This window comes from Cetorhinus maximus, chromosome 1, assembly GCF_964194155.1.
Source record: "Cetorhinus maximus chromosome 1, sCetMax3.hap1.1, whole genome shotgun sequence".
Taxonomy (NCBI): domain Eukaryota; kingdom Metazoa; phylum Chordata; class Chondrichthyes; order Lamniformes; family Cetorhinidae; genus Cetorhinus; species Cetorhinus maximus.
In genome coordinates, this window is record NC_135879.1 from 62,557,922 (window position 1) to 62,584,334 (window position 26,413).

Genomic DNA, 26,413 nt, shown 5'->3' on the forward strand with positions numbered 1-26,413 from the left:
CAGATTTCCAGAGATGGGATAGATCTCATTATATGCCCTACATTAATACAAGAAGAATTCCCGACTGACCAGATAAGTTTAAGCACTATAATAATTTCTCAACATAATCATCTGATTTCCAGTAGTAGTGGTACAATTTAATGTAAAGAACCCTCTTCAAAGACTGTATGAAATTAATTGCTAACTTTTTTTCTTGATTTGACATCCTCTATTTTAGAAATTCAGTTTGTGTTGTGACAAGAGTATAGAAAAAATAAAAATCATTCCAAAAATTGTGGATTTTCTGTTGTTAAAAATGAAGTGCATAGCAGTTTTTCATCCACATGGCCTCAAATGTATTTAAAATAAACAGTTATATCAAACTCCTACAGTATTGACTATTTACCTACATTTAACCATTCTGCAGTTTTGCATTGTTACCATTATACAAATAATGCAAGCAAGCAAAGCACAATGGCCTGCAAAAAAAAAACACTTGAATTGAGGGGAAAAAAAGCTGTGTGATACCTGATCAAACGTTGGTTTGGAGTTCTGCTATTGATAAAATTCCTTACATTTAAAAAGATCATTCAGCTATTCTTTTGCTTCTTCAAATTTTTATTTAAACCAATTTCTCTCCTCCATTGGAAAGAGTCTTAAGAGGATCACTATTTTGCAGTACTTTGCCCAAATAACTTTCATACACACAATCTAAACAATTAATATCATCAGGTTGTTCAACTGCAGGAATCATTAAAGCTAAGCCTAATGTAACCCTTGCCTAACATACAACGGCATAACTACTAGCAGGGATCCCCAGATGCTGATAAAGAGTGCATGCAGCAGCCAATTTTCCATTCCTAAACTCATGGGCACCGAGTCTAATTGCAGCATCCCTGCCAGCATTTTTGGCTCAGAGCAATTCATTCAGACACAATATCACACAGTCTTCATGTTAGAAGAGGATAAAGTACCAGAGTTGTGAGAAAAACAAAAATAAATCAACGGAAGGAACTTTCTATAAAGAAAGAAATAATATTGGAGAAAATAGAGATTTTTAATAAAATAGCTGTTCCCAAACTGTCGGGAGCTCTGAGGGAGCAATGGCGGTCATGAAGCTCAGACTGAGTTTTGAGAGCTGTCTGGCTGCTTTAAATATTCATTTTATTTATATATATATATATATATATATATATATATATATATATATAGATGTCAGTGGGTGTGGCTTAATTGTTGTTCTCTGAGGTCCAATTGCTACTACAGCCTGCAAAAAGGTGGGTCTTTGCTTTCTTCAGGGCAAACCAGGCAATTTTAAACGCCTCCCAGTTGAACAACTCTCCAACCTCTTCCCAGCCCCCATTCAGCAACCCTCCCTGCCCTCTCCCCAACCCCCCCTCACCACCCCCGACCAATTTTCACACTCTGGGGTCACATAAAGTCTGAGGCATTGAAATTGGGTCAGATTGTTTAAAAGTTTGGGATCCACTGCACTAAAGATAGATAAATATCCAGGATTTGAAGAGTTTTCATCTCGGAGCATTAGAATAAGTAGGTGAGGAAATAAATTTCTAAAACTATTAATTCAGGAATCATCCCTTTGGATTGGAAAATTGTTAATGTCACTGAATTGTTTAAGATAGATTTGAGATAAACTAGAAAATTACAGGATTAATAATCTAATATCTGTTTTGGACAAATTACTTGAATATGTTATTAAGGACAGTGTGACTGAGCAACTAGAGAAGAATAAGCTGATCAGAAAGGGCCAGCATGGATTTGTGAAGGGTTAAGACTTGTCTAATGAACCTAGTTGAATTTTTTGATGTGGTAACTAATTGTTCAATAAGGGATTTTATGTATATAGATTTCCAAAAGGAAATCAGTAAGATTCCACATAAGAAACTGTTAACAAAAATGACAGGGAATGGGATTGGAGGAAGCCAACTGATTTTGGTAAGGAATTGATTAGGATATAGGAGATAGAGAATGGGAACAATAAGTATGCATTCAAATTGGCAGGATGTGATGAGCTTCTGTACTCAAGTCTCAGCTTTCCCTCTGTTTAAAAATGACTTGAATGAAGGAATAGAACACTGAATGTACAGGTTTACTGGCATCACCAAGTTCAATGGCACAGCAAATAGTGCCAGTGGGAGCAACAAGTTGTGAAGGCACATGAATTTCAATGTGGAGAAGATTGAGGTCATCCACCCTGGACCCAGGATAGATTTGAGCATTTTCTAAATGGTGAGAAGCTAGGAACTATGGAGAAGCAGAGATTTAAGGGTACAAGTACATATATCACTAAAAGATAGTGGACAGGTACAAAACATAATTTAAACAGTAAATTGAATGTTAGCGTTTATCCGAGACAAAAATTCCTTGACCAGTTAGTTTCCAATGTAGAGTAGAATGGGAGCCTTAAATGTTCATTGCCCATTAGGACTTGAAGTCTCTGAGATAGATGCAAAGATTTTATTACATAGTCATTGATTTTTTTTTAGATATTCAAGCAAAGGAAAATGTGAAGTGTGAAGTGTGACTGCAGTTAAATGAGCAACAGTTCATAATTTTCTGTTAATTTTGAGATCATCTCAATATTCAGCATTTCAATCATGTAGCAGTTGCAACACAACAAGCAATACAAAAGTTACTTGACAATTGTTTTTTAAAGTCTAAGTTTACTGGCAACACCAAGTTAGATGGTTCAATGAGTCGTGTTGATGGTAGCAGAAGTTGCAAACTGACACTGATAGATTCTGTTATGAGGATTATCCCACCAGAGGAAATAATTCTCTCTGTCTGCTTTAACAACTCCTTTAATTGTGTTAAACACCTCAATTAGATCACACTTAAATCTCCTCTTTCAAGGGAATACAAGCCTAGTCAATACTGTACCATCTGCCCACACAACTTAACCTTTTTAGTCCATGTATTAGTTATGTGAATCTGCACAGTATCCCCTTCAAAGCATGCATCTCCTTCCTGAGTTTCAATGCCCAGAAATGAACACAATACTCTAAATTGGGTCTAGGGAGAGCTGTACATAACTGTAATATAACTTGCACCCCTTTGTATTCAACACCCCATGAGATAAAGGCAAACTTCCATTAGCCTTTTTAAATTGTTTTTTGCACCTGCCCAGTAGCTTTTAGTGATTTTTGTACTTGAACTCTAACTATCTTTGCTCCTCCACAATTTCTAGCTTCTCACCATTTAGAAAATACTCTGATCTATTTTTCTTCGGTCTCCACTCTTGATCTTACATTTCTTCACACTAAACTCCATCTGCCAAAGTTTTGCTCACTCACTTAGTCTCTCAATGCCCCATTAAAATTTTTTGCTCCCATTGACACTACTATTCCATCTAATTTGATGTCGCCAAACTTGGGTTTTTGTTTCATTTAAAATTGTGAAGCAACTACTTATACTGGTACACTGTTGAAGTGCTGCAAGATTACCTCAATGAGATGATTTTATAACTAACAGAAATGCTGAGTTAATGCCCATTTGGTTGCAGTTACACTATGTATTTTCTTGTGCTTGAACATCTAAACAAGATCAATGGCTATGTAATAAAAGCTCTACATCTATTTCTGAGTACTCAAGCCTTAGATGGGCAATGAACATTTAAGAAAGTCACTCTACACTACTTTAGAAACCATAACTGGTCAGGGAATGTTAACATGCCTTAACACTTGTGAGAAATGGAGACTTTCTAATGTATCAACACTAAGTAGCCAAAGTCACAGAATAAATTACTCATCACTGCTGTAACTGTACCAAGATTTTACAAGATTTTAAGGTGTCTTTGGTCCTGCATAAATAGGGGAAAAGATATTGCTCTCTGAATAGCAACCTGGTGAATGTAAATACTGTACCTCATCAGGCTGAAGTAGGCAGCATATTTTTTTTTGCTTGGTTTCCTAACAAAATCTCTCAAACCTTTCTTCCCCTGTATGAAAAAAAAAAGCTGTCATCTAAGACACCTAAGGCTGGCTGAAACCCAGCACTTTAAGACTAGTTTTGTAATGTGGTACATCTGCTTCTGATAAATGAGAAAAGAATAGATGACCTGGCAGAAGGCTCAGACAATAACATGTGATTTACAGGACATGAATTCAGCTACTATAAGATTTATCTGACAGGTTGCTCCAATAGTGGACTGTTCAGTATCCGATGGAATGATTTCTAGTCTGGAAAATCTGCTACTGAGTAGCCATACACATTATTTATTTATTAGATGTTTTGGGTTGAAACCATTTTTAAATGATGCACTTCAAAAAGTGCGGCAATAAATTCAGCTTTAAAACTGGAATTGAGGTAATGTTATTGGAATATGTGTCAGACTGAATTAGTATGGGGCCAAAAGAGCATTGATAAAGTGGCCTTGAGTGGCATGATGATGGTTTAAAGAATCAAAGTTACTCCAGTAAACTCAAAATACTTGAAAGAAAAACAACACATTATTGCAAATATGATAGCATGAACAAGATCTCTATGAATATTGCAGACATAAATGTACGTCTTCCCTCCCTCACATTTAATATATTTTTGTTTTCACAAACTGTATTTATTAGTTGGATCATCTATAATATGGCTCCACGTATTATGAACCAATCAAGAGTAGTTCCCAGGGCCATAATGCAACAATAACAGATTTTTAAAAATAGTCCTGTAAGCTGCAAAAACCAAATTATATGTTGCTTTTAACATTAACATACAAGTTCATCCCTCCTTTTGAAAACAAAAGTCTCAGCTTTTGATTTTGTTTACAACATAGTATCAGAAGCAATGTTTTTAATTGATTGAGATTACTGAAAATTAAGTTACTTGAATAAGAAGCATGTTAATACTACTGTGACCATAAAAGCTATCAAAGACATTCAAAAAACATGACAATTAAATTCAAGTTAGAAATATGCTACAAATAAATCTACTTTATTGGTTGGCATCTGTGGACGAAATACTTTGCAAAGAACTCTTTGTAAAGACATTAAAACTTACTATAATAAACATTCTTGCATGATTGCCAATGAACATAAATTTGCAACTTTGAAATATAAGTAATGGAAATTAATTTCCAATCAAGAACAAAGCCATCTTAATAAATGCATTGAGCAAAAAACAATTACCATCAGCTGCTTGTACAATTTTTCTGCATGTTGCAAGAGTCAGAGTAGCAAAAAAACTTTTGTTGCATTTTTTTAAAACATGTTATATGAAACTGTTCAGAAAAAGTGTTCAAAGTGTTCATAGACCATCTTTCTCGCTAGAATTTAAAAACGGAAAGCAAAGGGAAAAAACAATGCTTACCCTCAGTACATCACATTTTTGAAAGCAACAACCATGATGAGCTTTCTATTCATAACTGAACATTTGGTGAGACAACTTGGATTGAGTGCAACGCATTCCAAAGTAAGGAAATACTGCAGCATTAAAATAGCTTAAGTGAGCCCATAACTAACCCCAGCCTCTTCAGAATGTGAAAATCTTGCTAAAGAAGCAATTATTAGCTGATAAAAATTATGGTACTGTGAAGATTTAAGAATTAATTCCAGTGGAAAAGTCGACAAGAAACCTTTGCCTTACAACTCAACAATGAAAGTTATTTTGTTTTGTTCTGCTTCACAATAGATAGTACATTTGAAGGTTTCAAGCTGAGAAGACTAATCTTCTTGTGATTAAAAACATGATTTTTTGACCTTAGCTTTTTGATCTTTGACACTCATCCCACTCCATCTACACAACAAAATTAATTAAGATTTTAGAATGAAAATATCACATCCCACCCCATCTCACCCCAAAAATTAATCAACATCACACTGTATCTGATATCTACATTCTCCAAGAGTGGTTGAATTCTTATCCTGGCTCTCTCAAGTTTTGATGTCAACAAGGTCTGTCCTTTTCATTAGGAAATAAATTGTTTTTGTGACCTGGGCCATCTATTTCAGATGATGCAAAACTTTAACTCACAGATGATCATACCTTCAATTTAAAAAACACAGGAACTATATTGTATAATGAATATCCTTACATTCGACCATAAAATGCTTTCTGTTCTTGTCTAAAACCCACCATCCTCTAACCAGCGTAATGAGCCCCAAAGATCAATCCTTACACCTTCCACATGATTAGAGTAGCATTAAACACTTCTATGACATGTATGACAAATAGGTGTATTAGCCTTTGGAATCCATCTATCTAGCATATGCGAGTTGCGGCAGTAGTTAGCCAGTAAAGCCAAGTACAAAAAAATGAATTTTCAGGTATGAACAACGGTATGGTCCAAAATGGCAAGTGCACACCATAGAGCTGGAATTATAGAGACAGGGAGACACGGCACGGGAGAGCATGCAAGCACAAGCAAGGGCGTGGGTACAAGTGAAGGTGGCGGGGGCTGCAAGGGCCAGAGCTGGGGGGGGGGGCGGCAACAGCCAGAATCAGGGGAAGAGGGGTGGCGGCAAGAACCATGGCAGGGGAGGGGTAGCGGCAAGGTCCAGAGCAGGGGAGGAGCAGAAAGGGCCAGAGCAGAGTTGAGGGAGGGGGGGGGGGGGGGGAGGAGCTGATGAGGGAAGAAGCGGCATCGAGAACAAGGCCAACAGTGGGGCTGCAAGAGAGAGCCAAGAAAAGGCAATGAAAGCAACAGAGTGAGCAGAGGAGGGGTGAGTGGGAATGAGAGCGAGGGAGAAGCAACATGAGTGCAGGAGGGCAGCGATAGCAACAGCCAGGTCGGGGCAGCCAAACAGAGATTAGGGCAGCAAGTGAGATCTGGGTTGCAGCATGGAGAGTGAGTGTGGGGCCGCAGAAATGGGAGGGGGGCAGCTACCAGCAAGCAGGGACGGAGGGGCAGCTGCCAGCGAGCCGTTGTGGGGGGGGGTTGGAGAGAGAGAGGGAGAGAGAGAGGCATTCACCAGCAAGCAGGGAGAAAGGGGAAGGACAGTTGCCAGAGAGTGGGGGAGAGGCGAGGGGCAGGTGCCAGAATGTTGGGGTGAGGTGAGGGGCAGCTGCCACCAGAGAGCAGGGTGGGGGCTGCCACCAGAGATCAGGGTAGGTGGAGCAACTGCCTGAGTCCTTGTGGGGGGCGGGTTGAGGCCGCAGCCAGAGAGTGGGGAGGGGTGGGGGAGCGGCCAGAGTGTTGGGAGGGTGTGGCAACTGCCAGAGAGCAGGAGGGAGCCACGAGAGGAAGAGCGGGGTAGGGGGTAGCTGCCATAGAGGTGGGAGGGGAGCAGCCAGAGAGCAGGGAGGGGCTAGAAGCCAGGGGAGTGAGTGATGAGAGGGGTACAGCTGAGAGTGGTAGAGAGAAAGGGGCAGAAGCAAAGAGAGGGGGTGTGAAAGAGAGAGCCAGAGGCAAAGCAAGCACTAGTACAAGTAAATGAGAAGGAGTGGCCGTCGGTGCTTGAGAAAGGGTGCACATGCAACATACACACATCAACCAAGTGAGAAATTGATATTCGGAGACAGTGATAAGGACAAAGGGCCAAACAGAGAGTGACACAGAGTCAAAGGTCGCTCTAGAGAGACGGAGAGAGTCATACTTTTGAATTACAATATAGTCCTGCAGTTCGCGATGGCTTCTTTTGCAAATTTGTTTACCCGCGCTAAAGTCCTTGTACACATGATCACCCATTGTGGCCCCAAATTTTAACTTCTCTGCGATTTAATCAAACTAAAAACAAGTTCTTGTAACAAGCCAGCTCTTTTTTCATGGCCAGGATTTTCCAGTCGGCATGCGGGAGCAGGCCCAACACATTGGCACGTAAAACGACACGCGGTTACGTTGGGAGTGTCCCCTGACGTCATCGTGCTGTGTCGCGATGTTTCATTTGACGGGCATGTGCCGGAGTCGACTGCGCGCCCGCCGATAATTAAAAGGCCTATTAAGGCCATTAACAAAGTAATTAAGTTCAACTAACGGTTGGCAGGCTGGCGAAGGGGCCAAACGGCCTTTACATTTTTTAGGAAACCTCATCCATGAGTAAAAAAGTCTCTATATAAAATATAAACACGTCCCATCTCGTGTGACACAGCCACACGAGGGGACTTGCTTCATTAAATTTTCATTGGTTTTATTTCTTTTTTTTAACAATTGCTTCAATCTCTGAGGCAGCTCTGTGCCTCAGGGAGATTGAAGCGGTCCTTCATGCGCATGCGTGAAAGAGCGCTGGGCCCAATTCTCCCTCCTACCCCTGCCTGCACAGGTAGCGCTCAGCACTACCGCTTGCATATTACGCTGGGCAGGCCTTAATTGGCCCACCTGCGTAAAATGGCTGTGCAGAGCCAATCACAGATGGCGGTTGGCTCCGCGTCCACCCCTGCCCGCTCCTGCCGATCCCGCCCGACGCAGGAAAACTTCAGGCCCATGTGTGCATATGTGACAATGACAGGGGGAAAATGGAGATGCAGGCCAGCTGTGTATGTGCACACATTTATATAGAGACGTTTTTATAAGTGAGAGAAGGTTCGTTAAACAGTGTATATTTCTCCCAATTGTTACAGTCTGCTCGGGCCTGGCAACCAATGAGGGTCCCTGTTGTGGCAGCTCCTTGCCCTCGTCCAAACAGGAGATAGAGAGAATGTGTGAGAGAGAGAGAGAGAGAGTGAACAAGGGCGAATGAGAGCGAGAGCGAGAGGCCTAGTGTTTTAAACCCCGCTTTCTCATCTAGGGGCTCAGGCTGTGCTTTTTGCTTTCGGTTTTGTGTCATGAAAAATCAAACAAGAAAATAAATAAGGAGGAAGAGGAAAGGGGTACTGGATTGGAGAGAGAACAGTGTGTAACAGCGAAGGGATCAGCTGGTGCCTTCTGTACAGAAAAGTCTGAGAGAGAGAAAAAACCCGATTAACATTCAAATTTTGGGAGGGCTGGAACCTCTCTCATTCTCTCCCATTATAAAGTATGTTTGTCATTCGCAATTTCGCCACAAATTGTGAGAATTTGTGGGAATGTAACCCCAGCCAACTGCAGGACTTTACTGTACTGGAATTTTAGCTCCTATCTAAGTTTATTTTTTCAAAACTTTTCAGTATAATCACAAAGTCCACTTAATAAAAGTAAACTTATGACTGTGTGTCAGATCATTTTATTTAACTACCTTAGGTTCAAAATAATATAAAAATCTAGCCCAACATGTTCTTACTTTGAAGATATTGAACATGACTTATTACTAACCAACCAACTGATCAATATTCCACAAAACGTTTGCACCAATATCATAGTTGTTCATTTGTATAACTATACCATAAATCTGAAAAGTATCTAGTCCTGCAAATAAGTACGTTATTCACGGAACAGGTAAAGTAGCACAGTTGCTAGTTTAACAGTGAACATGAACTGAAACAAACTTGAATTTCCTTAAAGCACTAACCCTCACCAAAATGATTTCCTGCAGAGTTTATTCTGATTTTATATAACAAGTTTCTCAAATTCCTTTTACATTCCTTGTAACTTACATCTTGCATAATCTCTATGCAATGGTTAAAACATTTTCAAGAATGCATTGCTGTGCTTACTAGTTTATTTGGAGATTCATTAGGTGTGATCTTCTCAAGTAAATGTGCTTATTGCAACATATTGACAACACATAGCATTGATTTTTCACACCTTCTATGATTCTTTCATTTATATTCATGACCTATCCGTCAGCACAGCCTAAATAAATTTGGCAACATACCCACTAAAATGAATAAATCGATGCAAAGGAACATTAATGATGCATTATCCTTATTTGTCAGCCAAGTAAACCTTTAGGTTGTAAATGAAGGTCAAAAGCTTTGAAAAGGGTCAGAACCCATGACCTCTGAAGCTCCTTCTCACCAGTTATAGCTTTTGTTTTATTCATGGTCTCAAAATTAATGTGCTGAAAACTTCCGAATATATAGAAATTCATTTCCAAATTAGTACAAAAAAAGCCAAATAAAGAAATCTGCAGGCACACTAAAACTACATGTAAAATGAAAATTATATATTCAGCTCAAATTGTTACAATCTTGTGACTGGATAAAATTCGTGATCCCCATAGAAAAAAAATGAATACTTGTCCTTATAAAGACTGATCCTTCCATAGGATCATTTAAAGAATTTATAAACTATTCCGTAGGAGTTTTGTTATGCAATTTTGCTGAATTTTTTGAAAATTATAACTGAAAGTAACAGTGTGAAAAGCTTTTTCAGGTTATTATAAATTATTACAATTTGGTACACTAGAAACAATATTATTCATCAAGCATGCACTAAGATGGGCGGTTGAGCAACATATGTTACAAATAGGGAAATGTCTAATGGGGAGGGGAAGTATTCAATTAACAAGATAAAAGCTAAAATTATTCATATAATGTATAGTTTTTGTTTATCAATTTGTTCACTCAAGTAATTTATACTTCAGTGAAATAACTTATCATAAAATATGCAAATTCAATAATATAAATTAATATGATTTCAAAAGACTTACCTGAGAACACAATAACATGACCAACTCCACAACAGAACTGCTAGATTTCATACAGACCAAGCCTACAAAGCAAAAATATACTTAATTAAACTGCACTGTTGGAAATTATTCAAGAGTTTGAAATTAGAATAGTACAGATACACGAAATATAATTTAAATAAACCTGGCCTATCCATATCTTCACAGGGCCCTGTTCCTATAAAAATATTTCAGAACATTTCAATCAGCCTCCCTTTGCTCTACCTTAAAACATGTCAGCAGAACATTAATAGTTTCTTCACAGCTTTTGCTGGCATTCAAATACCAATGTAAATAAGTTAGCAACAGTGCCTCCTTTTGGCATGCAATAACTAAGACCATTTCTGTTCTTGCACTTCCAAGACAATTAACTGGTGTCAGCCTTGGCTCATTGGTAACACTCGCACCTCCAAGTCAGAAGGTCATAGATTCAATACCACTCCACAGACTTCAGCACATAATATAGGTTGAGACTTCAGTTTCAGGATCGAGTGAGTTCTTCAGTGTCAGAGCTGCCATCTTTCAGGTGAGATAAAGCCAAGTCCCTTCTAGGTGTATGTGAAAAAGCCTATGGCACTATTCAAAGAAGAGGGGAGTTCCTTAAGTGTCGTTGCTAAATTCACTGAAACAGATTCTCCGGTCTTTTATTTCATTGCTGTTTGTGCAACCTTGCTGTATGCAAACTGGCTTCTGCATTTCCCTATGTTGTAACAGTGACTACACTTCACAGCCAAAGGGATACTTTTAAAGCACTTTGGGTCATCCTGAAATCATGAAACGTACTATATAAATTGCAAGTGCGTTGCTTAAGCAAATCCAAATCTCAGAAAAACATCCTTGGTAAGCAAAACAATATGTAACATTTACGAATTTCCTCTTAACTATATGCATACATCATCTGTATGCTTTACTAGATATTGTGAAGAGATCCATAACAGTCAGTATTTTAGCAGATTTTAAGAGCGATAGAAAAATGACTTTCTCAAAAATAAGCTATAATTTCATTCAATCTGCCAGTCTTAAATTTTTAAACAGCTGATCACTTCTTTCAGAGCTGCTAATATCCATTGACTAAAGTATAAGTACACTATGCCACATTACTATCCATTAAAAAGAATTCAAAAGTTCAAATAATGCTGGAAAAAGAGATTTTTTGTCGAAGCTTTTCATCTTACACTCATCAAGACAATTTGTAAGAAAATACCAATGTCAGGGGAAACAACAAACTTATACTGTACAAGAAGAGAGTGCTGATTGTTTGGCAAGTGAACTCTGATTGGTAGAGGCATTGCCATGGAGAATGCACCAGTTGATGGTGACTGACAGTTAACTGCCAGGCATTGTTTGAAATTTAAACCCGGCAGCTTGACTCTAATCGTTCAAGACGTTGCCCTGCAGAATGAACCAGTGAATGGCTGTCACTTATTTTGTTTAGCTGAAACAGGCGCAATGTGTGTACATGTTCTTTCTGTTTGCAAAGAACAGGGCCCTGTGTATTAAAAATGTACCTTCCAGTACACGCAAATGCATCACGAGCTCGACTGAATCTTAAAATGGTCGTCAACACACTGGAGATTTTTAGCAAATGTTGCCCAATCGTGGAATCACATCTAATGTTGGATACCATGTTTTGCAAGCATGGGCTAGTTGGGTATGGTCTGTACCTTGCCCGTTGCAAACAGTGGAAGGGACATGCTGTTTGATAAGAGTTTGAATCAAAAGTCTGAATTGAGAAGTCACCAAATGTTTAAGCCAAGCCACTAAATATTTTCTTTTTGTTTGAAAGGAAAGAGTAACAATTAGGACAAATGAACCATGCAAATTTATATTGTAAGTGGCGATATATCACTCATCGACAGTGCATCACAGAGTTCTCTGAATAGGCAAGGAGTCTATTTTGTTCTATCATAACCATCCCAGTGACAAAGGTTCTTCAGGTGACTGATCACTATTCCCTACGCCATACCAGTAAATGATAATGAATGACATAGAACTGTAGGTGGCACTGAATAAACTAGCCTGGTATATTTCCTTTTTTCCTGATGTTGGGTCATTTTAAAGTGTTGTGATAGTGTTCTTTAGAAAGTTCAGCAAGTAACAATGCTATAAATCAACCTTCTCAGCCTCAAAGTAATACCTTCTTTACAAAAATTGAGAATGTGGTTTATAATGAGAAAGAAAGCTCTAGATTTCAAGAAGATATCAAAGGACAGGTCAAGTGGGCAGCAAAGTGACAAATGGAATTCAATCATGAGAAGTAACACATTTGAGGAGGGTAAACAAAGCAATTGGAATACACAATAAATGAAATGGTACTTAGAAGTGTAGAGGAACAGAGGGACCTTGGTGTGCATATCTACAGATCCCTGAAGGTAGCAGGACTGGTAGATAAGGTGGTTAAGGAAGCATACAGGATACATTCCTCTATTGGCCAAGTCGTAGAATATAAGAACAGTGAGGTTAAGGCTGGAACTGTATAAAACACTAGTTAGGCCACAGCTGAAGTACTGTGTACCGTTCTGATCACATCACAGGCAGAATGTAATAATAATAGTAATAACTGTAAATCAGGAGATGGAAGGGAGAGAGGAACTTGGTGAAATTACAATCATTAGGGAAGCTGATGGAGCTGCTGGTTGAGAAGTCTCTGGGTCCTGATGGAGTGCATCCTGGGGTCTTAAAAGAGATGGCACATGAGGTGTTGGATGCGTTGGTGTTAATTGTCCAAAACTCACTAGATTCTGGAAAGGTTCCATCAGATTGGAAAGTAGCAAATATTCTCTATTCTGCCTCCCTCCCTCTATTCAAGAAGGGAGGGAGGCAGGAAACAGGAAACCACAGGCCAGTTAGCTTGACGTTTGTCATGGGGAAGGCGTTAGAATCAATCACTAAGGAGGTTACAACTGGGCACTTAGAAAAACTAAAGGTAATCGGGAAGATCCTGAACGGTCTCGACAAGATGGATGTGGAAAGGATGTTTACTCTTGAGTGAGTTCAGAACTGGGGGCACTATTTGAAAATTAGGGGTTGCCCTTTTAGGACAGAGATGAGAGTTTTTTTCTCTCATGTGCAACTTTGGAACACTGTCTCAGATGGCGGTGGTGGTGGGGTCATTGAATCTTTTTAAGGCGGAGGTGGATAGATTCTTATTAGGCAAGGGAATCAAAGGTTATCGGGATAGTTGGGAATGTGGAATTCGAAACACAAACAGGTCAGCCACAATCTTATTGAATGGCGAAGCAGGCTTGAGGGGGCTGAATAGCCTACTTCAGCTCCTATTTCCAATGTTTGTATGTGATTGCACCAGAGAGGATAGAACATATTTATGAGGATGTTGTCAGGAATGAAGAATTATAACTATGATGAAAAACTGGATAGGTTGGGGTATCTGAAAGGAAGGAAGGGGCAGAGATGTGGGGAGAGGGCAGGGGAGTGGCAGTATGTGAATTGCTCCTGAGGAGAGCCAGCATATACATGATGGGCCGAATGGCCACCTTCTGTGCTGTAACAATTCTGTTCTATGATTCTATGACAGGTTGAGAGGATGGTTAATAAAGCATACAATATCTTAGACTTTATAAATAAGGATATTGAGTACAAGAGCAAGGTCGTCATGTTGAACTGATATCGGACACTGGTTCAGCCTCAGCTGGGGTATTGTCTTCAGTTCTAGATGCTGCACTTTAGAAAGGTTATGAAGGCATTGGAGAGTACGCAGAAAAGATTCACAAGAATAGCCCCAGGGATGAGGGCCTTAAAGTATATAGATAGATTGAGGAAGTTAGGACTGTTTTCCTTGGAGAAGAGAAGGCTGAGAGGAGATTCAATAGAGGTATTCAAAATCATGAGGGATTTGGGTAGAGTAAATGGGGAGAAACTGTTCCCCCAGTGGAAGCATCGAGAACAAGGTGGCACCAATTTAAAGTAGTTGGCAAAAGAAGCAAAAGAGATATAACAAAAAACATTTTCACACAGCGAGTGGTTAAGATTCTGAATACACTGCCTGAGAGTGTGGCGGAGGCAGGTTCAATCAAGGCATTCAAAAGGAAAGGGGATTAGAGTGTTAGTTGAAGAGGAAGAACATGCAGGATTATGGGGAGAAGGTGGGGAAATGACACTAAGTGAATTGCTCATTTGGAGAGCTGGTGCAGGTGCGATGGACCAAATGGCCTCCTTCTGCACTGTAACAATTTTGAGATTTTGGCATTCTTTGGGTTATTTTCTTTGGAACATGAGGTCGAGCGAAAATTTAGTTGAGGTGTATAAAATTATGAGGGGCCTAGATACAGTGGACAAAAGAACTTTTCTCTTAGCATAGAGGTCAATAACTAAGCAGCATAGATTCAAAGTAATTAGTAAAAGAATTGTGGAGAAATGTTTTCACCCAGAGGATAGTGGGCATCTGGAACTCACTTCCTGAAAGGGTGGTAGAGACAGAACCCTTTGTTGCAATTAAAAAGTACTAGGATATGCTTTTGAAGTGCTGTAAGCTACAGGGCCAGAGACCAAGAGCTGCAAAGTAGGATTAGGTTGCAGAGCTCTTTTATGGCTGCCACAGGCACAATGGCCGAATGGCCTCCTTCTGTGCCATAAATTTTTTTGATTTCTTTTGAGCAATTAATTCAGTGTTGGGGAAAGCCATGCAATCAAGTGCTTGCACTTGTAAAATACTGCAAACCATAATGATTGCGTACAAAATATAGATTAACACTCAATTCATCATAAATTTGAATAGGAAATTATCCCAGGATCAACCACTGAGACAACCTGTATATATACAGTTCAGACGAGTTACATTAGGTTTAATTATTTATGTATTCTGAAAGGTGATTTCTTAAGAATACAAAGTGAAAGGTACATTTTTTTTAAACTATAACAGACGATAAATCTTTTGGGCAAAAAAAAAATCCAACCAAGCTGTGCTTCAGTCAGCACCATTTTATTATGAATGATGAAAATGTACTGTTTTTAAAAAAAAAATTAAAGAACCCAAATTTCAAATTAAATAATTGATTGGATTTTCTTAAAATCAATTAGAGAAGTCCAATGAAATTGCCAGAGGTTTCATCACATTGCTTACATTTTCTATTATGGATAGATTGAATGCTATAATAATCACCCGTTTTTATCCATTACCTATACTCACATTGTCCACGTTGTCTACAATTGCTCAGTTTCAAAATGTTACTATAAGCTGTGTTTGCGTGTCTTATTACTGCTCCAAATGTGTACAGCATATGTCATATTGATCCACAATATCTACATTTTGCTACCCATACCATGCAGGCTATTATATATGCAAAGAGGGGAAATGGCTCTATGACCTTTGCTTTCTCTGTTACTCTCTCCCTTCAGCCCTCTAGCTATCAATCAAGTTTCCATTTTGTTTTGTGGCAGCAGACATCCCAAACACTCTTATTAGTACTATGACCCTTGACCCCCTCCCTCTGTAAACCCAGCAGAACCAAAAGTGGTTTTAAAAAAGGCACTAGCTCCTTTATGGGTTTCATGGGATTACAATAGGGTTTTATGAATATTGAGATGACAAGTCTTAACTTCATTTTGTTTCCTATTCACTTCCTTTTGCACAGCGATCAAGCAAGGTTAACATGTAAGAAGGCAGCACAAGGAAGTCTGCTGTCTACCAATAAATTAGCTAATTATTTAATAATGTAGTTGTCAAAATAAAATGAACTCTCCATCACTTTCTTAAGAGATGTGATATTTCACCAGCAATTCAATAAAAACATTCAATTTATATAAAATTTAGGCAGGGCCCATGGAAAGAGTAGGCAACAGAAAGAGACATTGTTTTTTTTCATAATTGCTTTTTTGTGTAAAGGGCATAAGTGTTGGCAAATTAAATCTTATGTTATCTAGCAACATTGTGTGTAGCCCAGCTGGGTACAGAATAGTGCCTATCATGCCACAATGTATTTTCCCCAGTTTTCTCTCCCCTTCTTCCTGGGGCATATTGCAGTACATCTATAGCCATTCTTGTTGAGGTAATTTAACTCAGCACAGATTGGAGATCAAATCTGGAGTGTTCCAGTTCTGCCTAACTCAGTTGTATACTGTTGATCCATTAGGCCATCAGGAATATTTTCTACCCACCCAAACGATGTGTCCAAATGCCATTTAAAAAGAATTGTTACTGTATCAGTTTGTGTTTTTTTTAAATGTTATACTGCAGATCTACATCCACTGTGAACTACATTGAAAATGCCCAGACTCATTTTTGATACGACAGTTACAACCAGCACAAAGACATTCATTCCATCAATCTAGCTGGATTTAAGCTAGCATCTTAAAGGAAAAGAGCTGTGCTTTAATCACACAGGAATTGTCATTCACATAAGTTACCAGAGACTGTCGATGCCTATGAAATCATAAATGGAAATTTGAAAGAGTAAAGATTCAATTGCATAATGCCAGGAATGAGAGGCTGCAGATATGGAGAGCAACTCAAAAAATTAGTATTTTTTTCACTGCAACAAAACAGTTAAAAGTGGATCTAATAATTTTCTAAATTATGAAAGGGTTTGAGAGGATAAACAGTGAAAGACTTTTCCCACTGGTTGGGTTATGTGAAAATGGAACACTTTACAACAACTGTGCATTAATAGGGTGCCATCAACATCATTATAAAGAAATCCAGCATCATTTAAGGTACAGAAAAGTAGGGAAATAGGATTACAAATGGCATCTCTAATTGAAGAGCCAGTACCAACACAGGTGCTACAGACCAAATGATCTTGTGCTATAGATGCTACGAAAATTCTTTAAGAATCACCATTTTCAAAAATTGTGAAAGTTGAGTAAAAAGATAAAATGGGGACACTGAACACAGATTGGGTGATCACTTTGCTGATCACCTCCATTCAGTCTGCAAGCGTGACTGGTTGGATTATGTGCACAGGTCCTTGAAGTGGCAGGTCAGGTGGGCAAGGTGGTCAAGAAAGCATATGGAATGCTTTCCTTTATTGGGCGAGGTATTGAATACAAAAGCAGGGATGTAATGATGGAACTGTATAAAGTGCTGGTTAGGCGACAACTGGAATTCTGTGTAATTCTGGTTACCACATTACAGGAAGGATATAATTTCTCTGGAGAGAGTACAGGGGAGATTTACAAGAGTGTTGCCAGGGTTTGAAAACTGCAGCTATGAGGAGAGATCAGATAGGCTGGGGTTGTTTTCCTTAGAACAGAGGAGGCTAAGGGATGACCTAATTGAGGTGTACAAAATTATGAGGGGCCTAGATAGGGTAGAAAGAAAAATCTTGTTTCCCCTAGCTGAGGGGTCAGTTGCCAGGGGGCATATATTTAGAGTGATTGGTAGAAGGATTGGAGGGGACATAAGGAAAAACCTTTTCAACAGAGGGTGGTGGGCATCTGGAATTCACTAAGTTGGTGGTCGAGGCTGAAAAGCTCAACTCATTTAAAAGATACCTGGATCTGCTTCTGAAGTGCTGTAACCTGCAAGTCTACAGGCTAGGTGCTGGAAAGTGGGATAAAAATGAGCTCTAGTTTCTTTTCCTTCTTTTTGGCTGGTGCAGACACAATGGGCTGAATGGCCTTTTTCTGCACTGTAACTTTTCTATGGTTCTATGGTGGCCCTGAATTTCTGGTCGTTTGCCATTTCTCCATCTACTCCCATTCTGACCTCTCTGTCCTTAGCCTCCTAAACTGTTTCAATGAAGCTCAAAAGTATCTCAAGAAACAGCATCTCACTCTCGATTAGGCACCTTATAAACTACCAGACTTCAATAATCTCACATCATAAGCACTGATCCTATTTTTTTCCAACAGTAGATGCTCGTACCAGTACTGCTGTTGCCATCTATGGCTCTAGGACCACCTTTTGTTTACTCAACCATTTTTGCCTTGCACCATCATCCCTTTTTCTATTTAATCAGTCCTGCTTTCTACCCCATCAGATTTTCCCTTTCTCTTTTCCTCCCCACCACCATCTCCTCTGCTTCATTGTTTAAAACTCATCACATCCAATGTTCCCACCAAGGTGCACAAATGCTCAGCAATCCAGAATGTACAACAGGTCATGCACGACATTAAAAATTAGACTGAACATCGTTTACATTTCCAACTGCCTCCAGTTCTGATGAAAGGTCGAGTTGAAACATTAACTCTCATTTCTTTCTCTGTACATGCTGCCTGACCTGTGTATTTTGAGCATTTTCTGTTTTCATGAGTAAAAAGGTAATTTGCTTCAAAAAGTTCAACATTACCAGATCAAATCTTTAATTATCCAAAGCATAAAAATTAACATTTTCAGATTCCTACCACCTTTAAACTTTCCCCAACTACTTTTTCTGATGTCTGTGTTGCTTTATTAGAACTACAGAAAACAGAAATGAAAAATGATAATAGTTACTAAATGCATTATTGACTTTAACTAATCCTGCCAATAACAGAAGTGCAAAGAAATGCTCATTTGTTTGAAATATTTTGTCACAGAAGTGCTTTTTATTGGCTGCAATGAAGGAAAATATTCATATAATTTTTGAGCACTAAAGTCACAAAATTATTGCATCTTCCTCTAATTTTCCTTCACCTGTCCTTCTGTGATAATATACATTTGTTGTATTGGCAAGATGTTCTGCTAAGAGCTTACTTAAAAAAAACACTATCAAGTCAGAAAGAATTACTACAACTAAGAGTCAGCTATTTGTGCATTCAGTCAGTACAGAACTTGAGTATTGCTGAAAAAAGTGACATGTCAAAGCTTTTCGTGTTGCACTCATCAGGACACTTTGCAAGAATACAAATACAAGGGGAAAACAACAATTTATACTGTATGTGAAGAGAGTCCTGATTGGTTGGTAAGTGGACTCTGATTGTTAGAGGCGTTGCCATGCAGAAAGCACCAATGATGGTGACTGACAGTTAACCGCCAAGCATTGTTTGAAATTTAAACTCGGCAGCTTGACCTGGTGGGTCAAGGCATTGCTCTGAGGAATGAGTCAGCTTATGTTACAAATTTCAGCACAAGCTATTCAAAATCATTGCTATTGGGTGTGAACAGAAAAATAAATTGTATTGGTGAGGGTGCGGGCGGTTAAGGAGGGGAGAGGGTGTGGGCAGTTAGGGAGGGGGAGAGGGTTAGGGAGCGGAGGGGGAGAGGGTTAGGGAGCGAAGGGGGAGAGGGTTAGGGAGCGGAGGGGGAGAGGGAGAGGGTTAGGGAGGGGGAAAGGATTGGGGGGGGGAGAGAGGGAGAAGGTTAGGGAGGGGAAGGGGGAGAGGGTTGGTGGGGGGAGAGTCGGACGGAGAAAAGAGAGAATGGGGAGAGGGAGAGGGTTAGGGAGGAGAGGAGGGAGAGAGGAGGGAGTGTGGGGAGAGGAGGGAGAGTGGGGAGAGGAGGGAGAGTGGGGAGAGGAGGGAGACAAGGGAGAGTAGGGAGGGGGGGCGAAGGAGAGGCAGAGGGGGGCGAAGGAGAGGCAGAGGGGGGCGAAGGAGAGGCAGAGGGGGGCGAAGGAGAGGCAGAGGGGGGCGAAGGAGAGGCAGAGGGGGGCGAAGGAGAGGCAGAGGGGGGCGAAGGAGAGGCAGAGGGGGGCGAAGGAGAGGCAGAGGGGGGCGAAGGAGAGGCAGAGGGGGGCGAAGGAGAGGCAGAGGGGGGCGAAGGAGAGGCAGAGGGGGGCGAAGGAGAGGCAGAGGGGGGCGAAGGAGAGGCAGAGGGGGGCGAAGGAGAGGCAGAAGGGGGTGAAGGAGAGGCAGAGGGGGGTGAAGGAGAGGCAGAGGGGGGCGAAGGAGAGGCAGAGGGGGGCGAAGGAGAGGCAGAGGGGGGCAGATGGAGAAGAAGGAGATGGGGGAAGAGGAAGTGGGGGGGAAGAGGGAGTGGGGGGGGAGAAGAGTGGGAAGAGATGGAGAGGGAGAGGGGGAGAGAGAGAAAGGGAGGGGGAGAGGAGGAAGACGGGAGTTGGGCGGGGGGGGGGAGAGGGAGAGGCCAAGGGGATGCGCAAGCGTGAGAGAGAGAGAGAGAGAGAGAGAGAGAGAGGGATAGCGAAAGAGAGCGATAGAGGGAGAGGGATAGCAAAAGAAAGAGCAAGAGGGAAAGAGAAAGAGCGAGAGCAAGAGCAAGGTGGGGGGCGGGATGGCAGGAGGGCGGGATGGGTGCGAGAGACAGCGAGATAGAGACAGAGCGAGATAGAGAGCAAGCAAGAGAGAAAGAGAGCGAGCAAGAGGAAGAGAGGGGATGCGTGAAAGGAGATAGAGAAAGAAAGTGAGAGAAGGCAGACTAAGATAGAAAAGAGGCTAGAAGCAAAATGTCCAGGTTCCAAGATCATTACTTAGCTGTCTTTAAGAATAATGAAAATAAACCTGCCAATATGTCTTAAAATTTAACTTGAAACTTACTTGTACCCTCAATGAGCAATTCTTGCCCGTGGCTGCCCAGAAGAGTACGTGAAAGAAAAGGAGCAAAATCCACAAAAATCTCCCTTAGAAGAGGTGCAGTCTTCTCCAGTGCACGTTCGAGCCTTGCTGTAATACTAAACAAGTTGCAAAAATAGTTACATTTAAAATTCTGCAATGCAAGATTGATTAATTCTAAGATATGAAGTTAATGCCAGACTAATTTTGAAGATAAGATTTGGTGATGGAAATATGAGCACAATTCATTCAATACAATATCCCCCACCAGGTTGTACTAAATGCAGCAGAAACACATTCCATTATATCAGATGTTTATTATATTTATATAATATCTAATTTTATATCGTAGCAATCGAGTTTCAGTAAATAAATTTGGAATTGTTCTCATAAGATCAAGCAGTACCAAATTCCATTTGAAACTGCCAATAGAAAAAATGAAGCAAAAACTGCAGCATGAAAGATTTTGATCAAAAGCTAATAAAAAAGTTATTACCTCATATTTGCTGCAGAGTCCTCTGGCATTGGGGACACAGTTTGAACGGATGGCAGTTTTGAGTTGGAAGTTCCACCGCCTAAGAGAATTCAATCAGCAAATTTAGTGACAAAATAAATCCCAACACTTTTTTCTTCAACAAAAGTGGTATATGAGATCTGAGTGTTCTCTAAGAACTATTTGTGTATTAAAATATGTGGGGCCTATAGTCTTTTTGACAATGCTTCACTCAAAGACTATGTGGGACTTACACTGATTCAGAAGAAACAATAAGGTACAATTTTCAAAAGGATTTCTAATTTGGGTATGGAAAGCAAAGTGAGGCACTAAAATCTGTCAAACAAAGAGGGCCAAGCAGGAAAGCAACCAAATAAAAATGTTGCACTACTGTTAAAATGTTTTGCCTCATCTTAGGGCAGTGCTGTCTTAGCTATACAGCTAATTGAAAAACATGATGTGGCGAATTGCATTTTTGATTGGCAACTTTAAAATAATGAATCGTAACAGTCTATTCAGAAGAAAGGTCGTCAACCTGGAATGTTAACTTTGTTTCACTCTCCACAGATGCCACTTGATCTGCTAAGTATTTCTAGCACTTATGGTTTAATTTCAGATTTCCAGCATGAGCATATTTTGCTTTTGCAAAGTCATTGGGCACACGAGCTCAATATTTGTATTCGCACGGCATATTTATATGTACTTTGCTGGTAAAATACTAAGTCAAAAAGTAGAGTGTGCAAATGCATGGAAACACCAACAACATTGCATGGAGAGGGGAGCCATCAACAGGCCAGTATATCGCAAGCCCAACCAGTAACAAGCAGTCCAATAGTGTGTGCCATGGCAAAGGGAAAATAACACCAAATTGTGTTCTGGGTAAGTACAGCAGGAGGTCTGGCATTTCTCATTTTGAAAGTCACTGTTATCAGTAAGGAAGTCGAAGTATTATTTGCAACTGTGGCATAAAAACCGAGGCTGAAATGTACTGTGTTTTACTAAAATTAGTGCCTATAGTGTCACTGCAGCTAAACCTGTGGCCAGTCAGTGATTTGTATTGGACAACACTATCTCACAGTTGTAATGGTTGGGGAGGTGGTGGCACAGCGGTATTGTCGCTGGGCCAATATTCCAGAGGCCCAGGGTAATGCTCTGGGGACCCAGGTTTGAATCCCACCACGATAGATGGTGGAATTTGAATTCAATAATAATCTGGATTAATCAATGAAACCATTGTCAATTGTTGTAAAAATCTGCTGTCCTTACCTGATTTGGCCTACGTGTGACTCCCTCCAGGCCTACAGCAATGTGGTTGACTCTTAAAAATGTCCTCTACCCAAGGGCAATTAGGAATGGGCAATCCCTAACTGCACATCCCATGAATGATTTAAAATAATATTTATTGCTAAATCGTCTTTAATTTGAGATTAATATCCATAATCAAAGGGTTTCAAAAAGAATGTTAATAGTCTCAATATCTGGGGATACTGGTGGCTTCAAGTGACCCAAGATTGAGCAGCATCAGAGAAATAATGTCTAAATATAAGTCAGTGAACCACACGTAGTAAAAAGTAGTTTTAATCAGCAACCACCCACAAATAAAATTAAAGGTTTAGTAGTAACAATTTACTAAATTTATTAAGCTTTAAAAATGAATTGTACAGAAGTTAAGTGTCTTCATGAGCATAACCATCTTCATGGTACCAGGCTCAATACAAAAAAAATTGCTGTTTTGATGCTTGACCTTGACTCCCAATATCTTCACAGATAGAAATGAAATGTCCATGGTAGGGCATTTTGTATAATAATCTTTTCAGAAGATTTGTCTACATCATTTTAGAATTGCTTAATTTTCCAAATCCTGATAAAGCTAATCCTTTGGAAATTAAAATTGAAGCAGTCGTCACTGACGGTGGCATAGAAAAATAATATTGTTGACAGAATTAAAGTTACCATTATCAATCTTAACCAGTCGAGAGGCAGCATGTTTTTCTGTCTGTCGCTATAGATTACAACTGTACACAGAATTTTGACTTCAAGATACCGCTCCAACCAGAATATTTGATAAGTTCAAAAGCACAGGTGACAGAGCACATGACTAAAATTGTGCAGATAAAATGAAAATGCAACATTAATCTAGCAGTTTAAAAAAAATATTTCTGACTGGAATTCCCCAAAAAACCACAACACTTGATTCAGCGAACTTCACAAAAGACTTGGCTGCATATTTTACTATTTTTTTGGAATTAAGTTATCAAGTTTTCACTAAGAATGAAATCGGCAAATCTTGATAGACAGCAGGTTGGTTAAAAACTCTCTCATCATTTAGCAAGCCTGGCAAATTGAACATTAAAACATTCTATGGTGCCTAATATCTGAAATACACTCAGATTTCAAAATTGTACAAGCCAGAGTACTGTTCATCGGAAACCTTCTACAAGTACAGTGTCTCAAATCCAGCTGTCCAAAAACAGGACATTTTTATAATGTGCCATGCATCAATTTTAATTGAGTAGAATTTAAAAAAAAACTTACCTGGACAAGTTCAGCGAAGTGCTGCATTTGTATGATGAGTTATCTGCTTTGCGCACCGGTTTTCTCCCACACTCCAAGCAACCCTTGACCCCCAACTTGACCTGAACCACCCACAGCCTAAACTGTCCAACCTGAAATCTGGCAAAGTCAGAAATTCGGCAGGGCCTTGGTCCCAAGATAACCAGTTTTGAGACACTGTAACTGTATCATCAAATTCAGTTACCAATACAGAAGTGGCAAATCCTTTGTGAAGTTTTCACTTTCTTTAAACAAAATTCTTTTTTTTAAATCTTGCAGACTTTCCAGCATGAAACCCTTATACTGTTGTCCAATACATTAGCCACTTGCTAAATTTGACTAATTGGGAATTCAAGTGTGGCTATATTTAGTAAAGTAAAATTGAGTAATAAACTGGACATGTGATCTCAATACACAGTCGCATGGGGTATATGTATGTGAATTTTAGCTATTTAATGGGCTTATTTTCAGTAAAGTGATCAGGCAAAAAGCAGAGTGGGGATTTTTTTTTCACTCCTTGTGTGCTCTTTATTGGTTATCTGCTAAAATAGGTGAAAACAGCAAAATTCCGCACTATGGAAACACCAGCAATATTGGGTGCAGAGGGGAGCATCGTGGTCAGCTTGACCAATTGGAATAACCAATTCTAACCAGTTATGAACTGCTCCAACAATTTAAAGTGAAAAAGACTTGAAATTTGTAAGAACCGGGGAGGGATCAACAAGAAGCATAGGCAGCTTAAATGTAAGCAAATCAGGGAAAGAATAAAGGGAGAACATTGACAGCAAGGAAATAAATAGTTATAGAAAAGTCTTAAAAAGATGCTTAAACCTAAAGTGAGAGGAGATTCTATTAAAAATGAGTTAGAATGTCTGTACAGCAAGGTACAGTTTCTGCAATAACATGGGGGAGCTGCAGGCAATCATGCATTGGGAAGAGCCAGTCACAGTAGGGATTACTGAGACATGGCTACAGAAAAATCAGGACAGGGATTTACATATTGCAGAGTATAACAATTAGAAAACAGTGAGGGCAAAAACAGGGAGGGGGAGTTGCTGTATTTAGTAGGGTTAGGGTTAGGGTTATACATTAGAAAAAAAAGGACCACAGCTATCAGCAAGACAAAATAAAATCCATATGGACATTGATAGAAGACAATAAAAGATCATACTAATCGGTGTAGTCTACAGAGCACCTAATGGTGGAAGGAAGAAATATGCAGACTAATACAGAATTGAGTAAAAAACTGAATAATAATCATGGGGGATTCCAGCTATCCTAATACTAAGGGAACAAGGGATTGGAGTTCCTACAATCTGTACAGGACTCCTTTCTAACCCAATGTGTAAAAAGCCCATAAAAGGAAGATTCCCTATAGTAATGGGGAATGAGAGATTAGAGAAGTAAAAATCGGGGAACATTCAGGCAAGTGACCAGGTGTTCGATCACTGTATAAACTTTGCACCTTTATATATATATCTTTCTTCTCTCCATCAAATTCTCAGGTACTAAATGGCTTTTCCACGTGATGCAATATTCTGCATTCATCCAAGGGTGACAGATGCCCCCCCACCTCCTCAAGTATCTCTCATTGTGTTCCTTACATAACCTCCTTGTAATGACTGTCAGGTTTGGGTTATAGTTTAATTAACTGTCGAGGACCATAGCCTTTCATGCCTGCCTGCAGCGGTAAGTCATTATCGTGTTGCCCCCACCGTCTGGGATCATTCCCTCATGTTGTGGGAGATCTTCACTTGCATAAAGGCAGATGGAAAAGGATTTTCACCCAGGGGGTAGTTGAAGTCTGGAATGAACTTCCTGAGAGGGTGATGGAGGCAGTTTTGATCGAGGTATTCAGAAGGGAGTTGGATTGCTATCTGAAAAGAATGAATGTGCAAGATTATGGGGATAAGGCAGGGGAGTGGGTCTGGGTGGAGTGCTCTTTTGGAGAGCTGGTGCAGACTCAATGGGCCAAATAGCCTCCTCCTGCACTGTAAAGATTCTGTGGTAATATAATACATTTTAAGATGATGATAGAGAAGGACTTAAGTATGAGGAAAACCAGATTAATAGATAGGAGAAAAGCTGATTTTGAGGGGCTGAAAATAGAATTTAGGAACGTAAATTGAGTAGCAAAATTGGCAAACAAATCATGGATTTCAAAGGATTGGCAAAAGAACTTAGAGAAATTTTGATGATGACTTGCAACACACTAATTGAAAGGGCATCTGATTCCTTAGGAACTTCCAAAAGGCAACTGAAGATGTATTTGAAGAGAACTAATTTGCAGAATTATGAGGAAAAAGCTGTGGTATTGGACTGCTTAGGCAGTCCCTCAGGATCAAGTATGACTTTCTCCCTCAATACGTTTTAAGATAGTCAGTAACTCCAGAGCACGATCTGCAGGCTCTGCTACATGCAGGGCAGATAGATGAGATGTTTGGAGGTTTGTATGCTTTCTCTGATGCCTCAACTTCACCTGTGTGCTCCTGATGAAATCTGTCGACACGTTCAGTGCCTTCCTGAAGAA

At 39.9% G+C, this 26,413-nt stretch overlaps 1 protein-coding gene across 1 annotated transcript in view; it reads right to left on the reverse strand.

The window, feature by feature from the left end:
• lrba (LPS-responsive vesicle trafficking, beach and anchor containing) overlaps window positions 1-26,413 on the reverse strand; it is a 913,498-nt gene that overhangs the window by 615,388 nt on the left and 271,697 nt on the right. The window contains exons 31-33 of the mRNA XM_078541260.1: window positions 21,334-21,412; window positions 20,823-20,956; window positions 10,434-10,495 (exon numbers count right to left, since the gene is read on the reverse strand). Coding sequence (XP_078397386.1) covers window positions 10,434-10,495; window positions 20,823-20,956; window positions 21,334-21,412 — 275 coding nt within the window. The remainder of the gene's footprint in view (window positions 1-10,433; window positions 10,496-20,822; window positions 20,957-21,333; window positions 21,413-26,413) is intronic.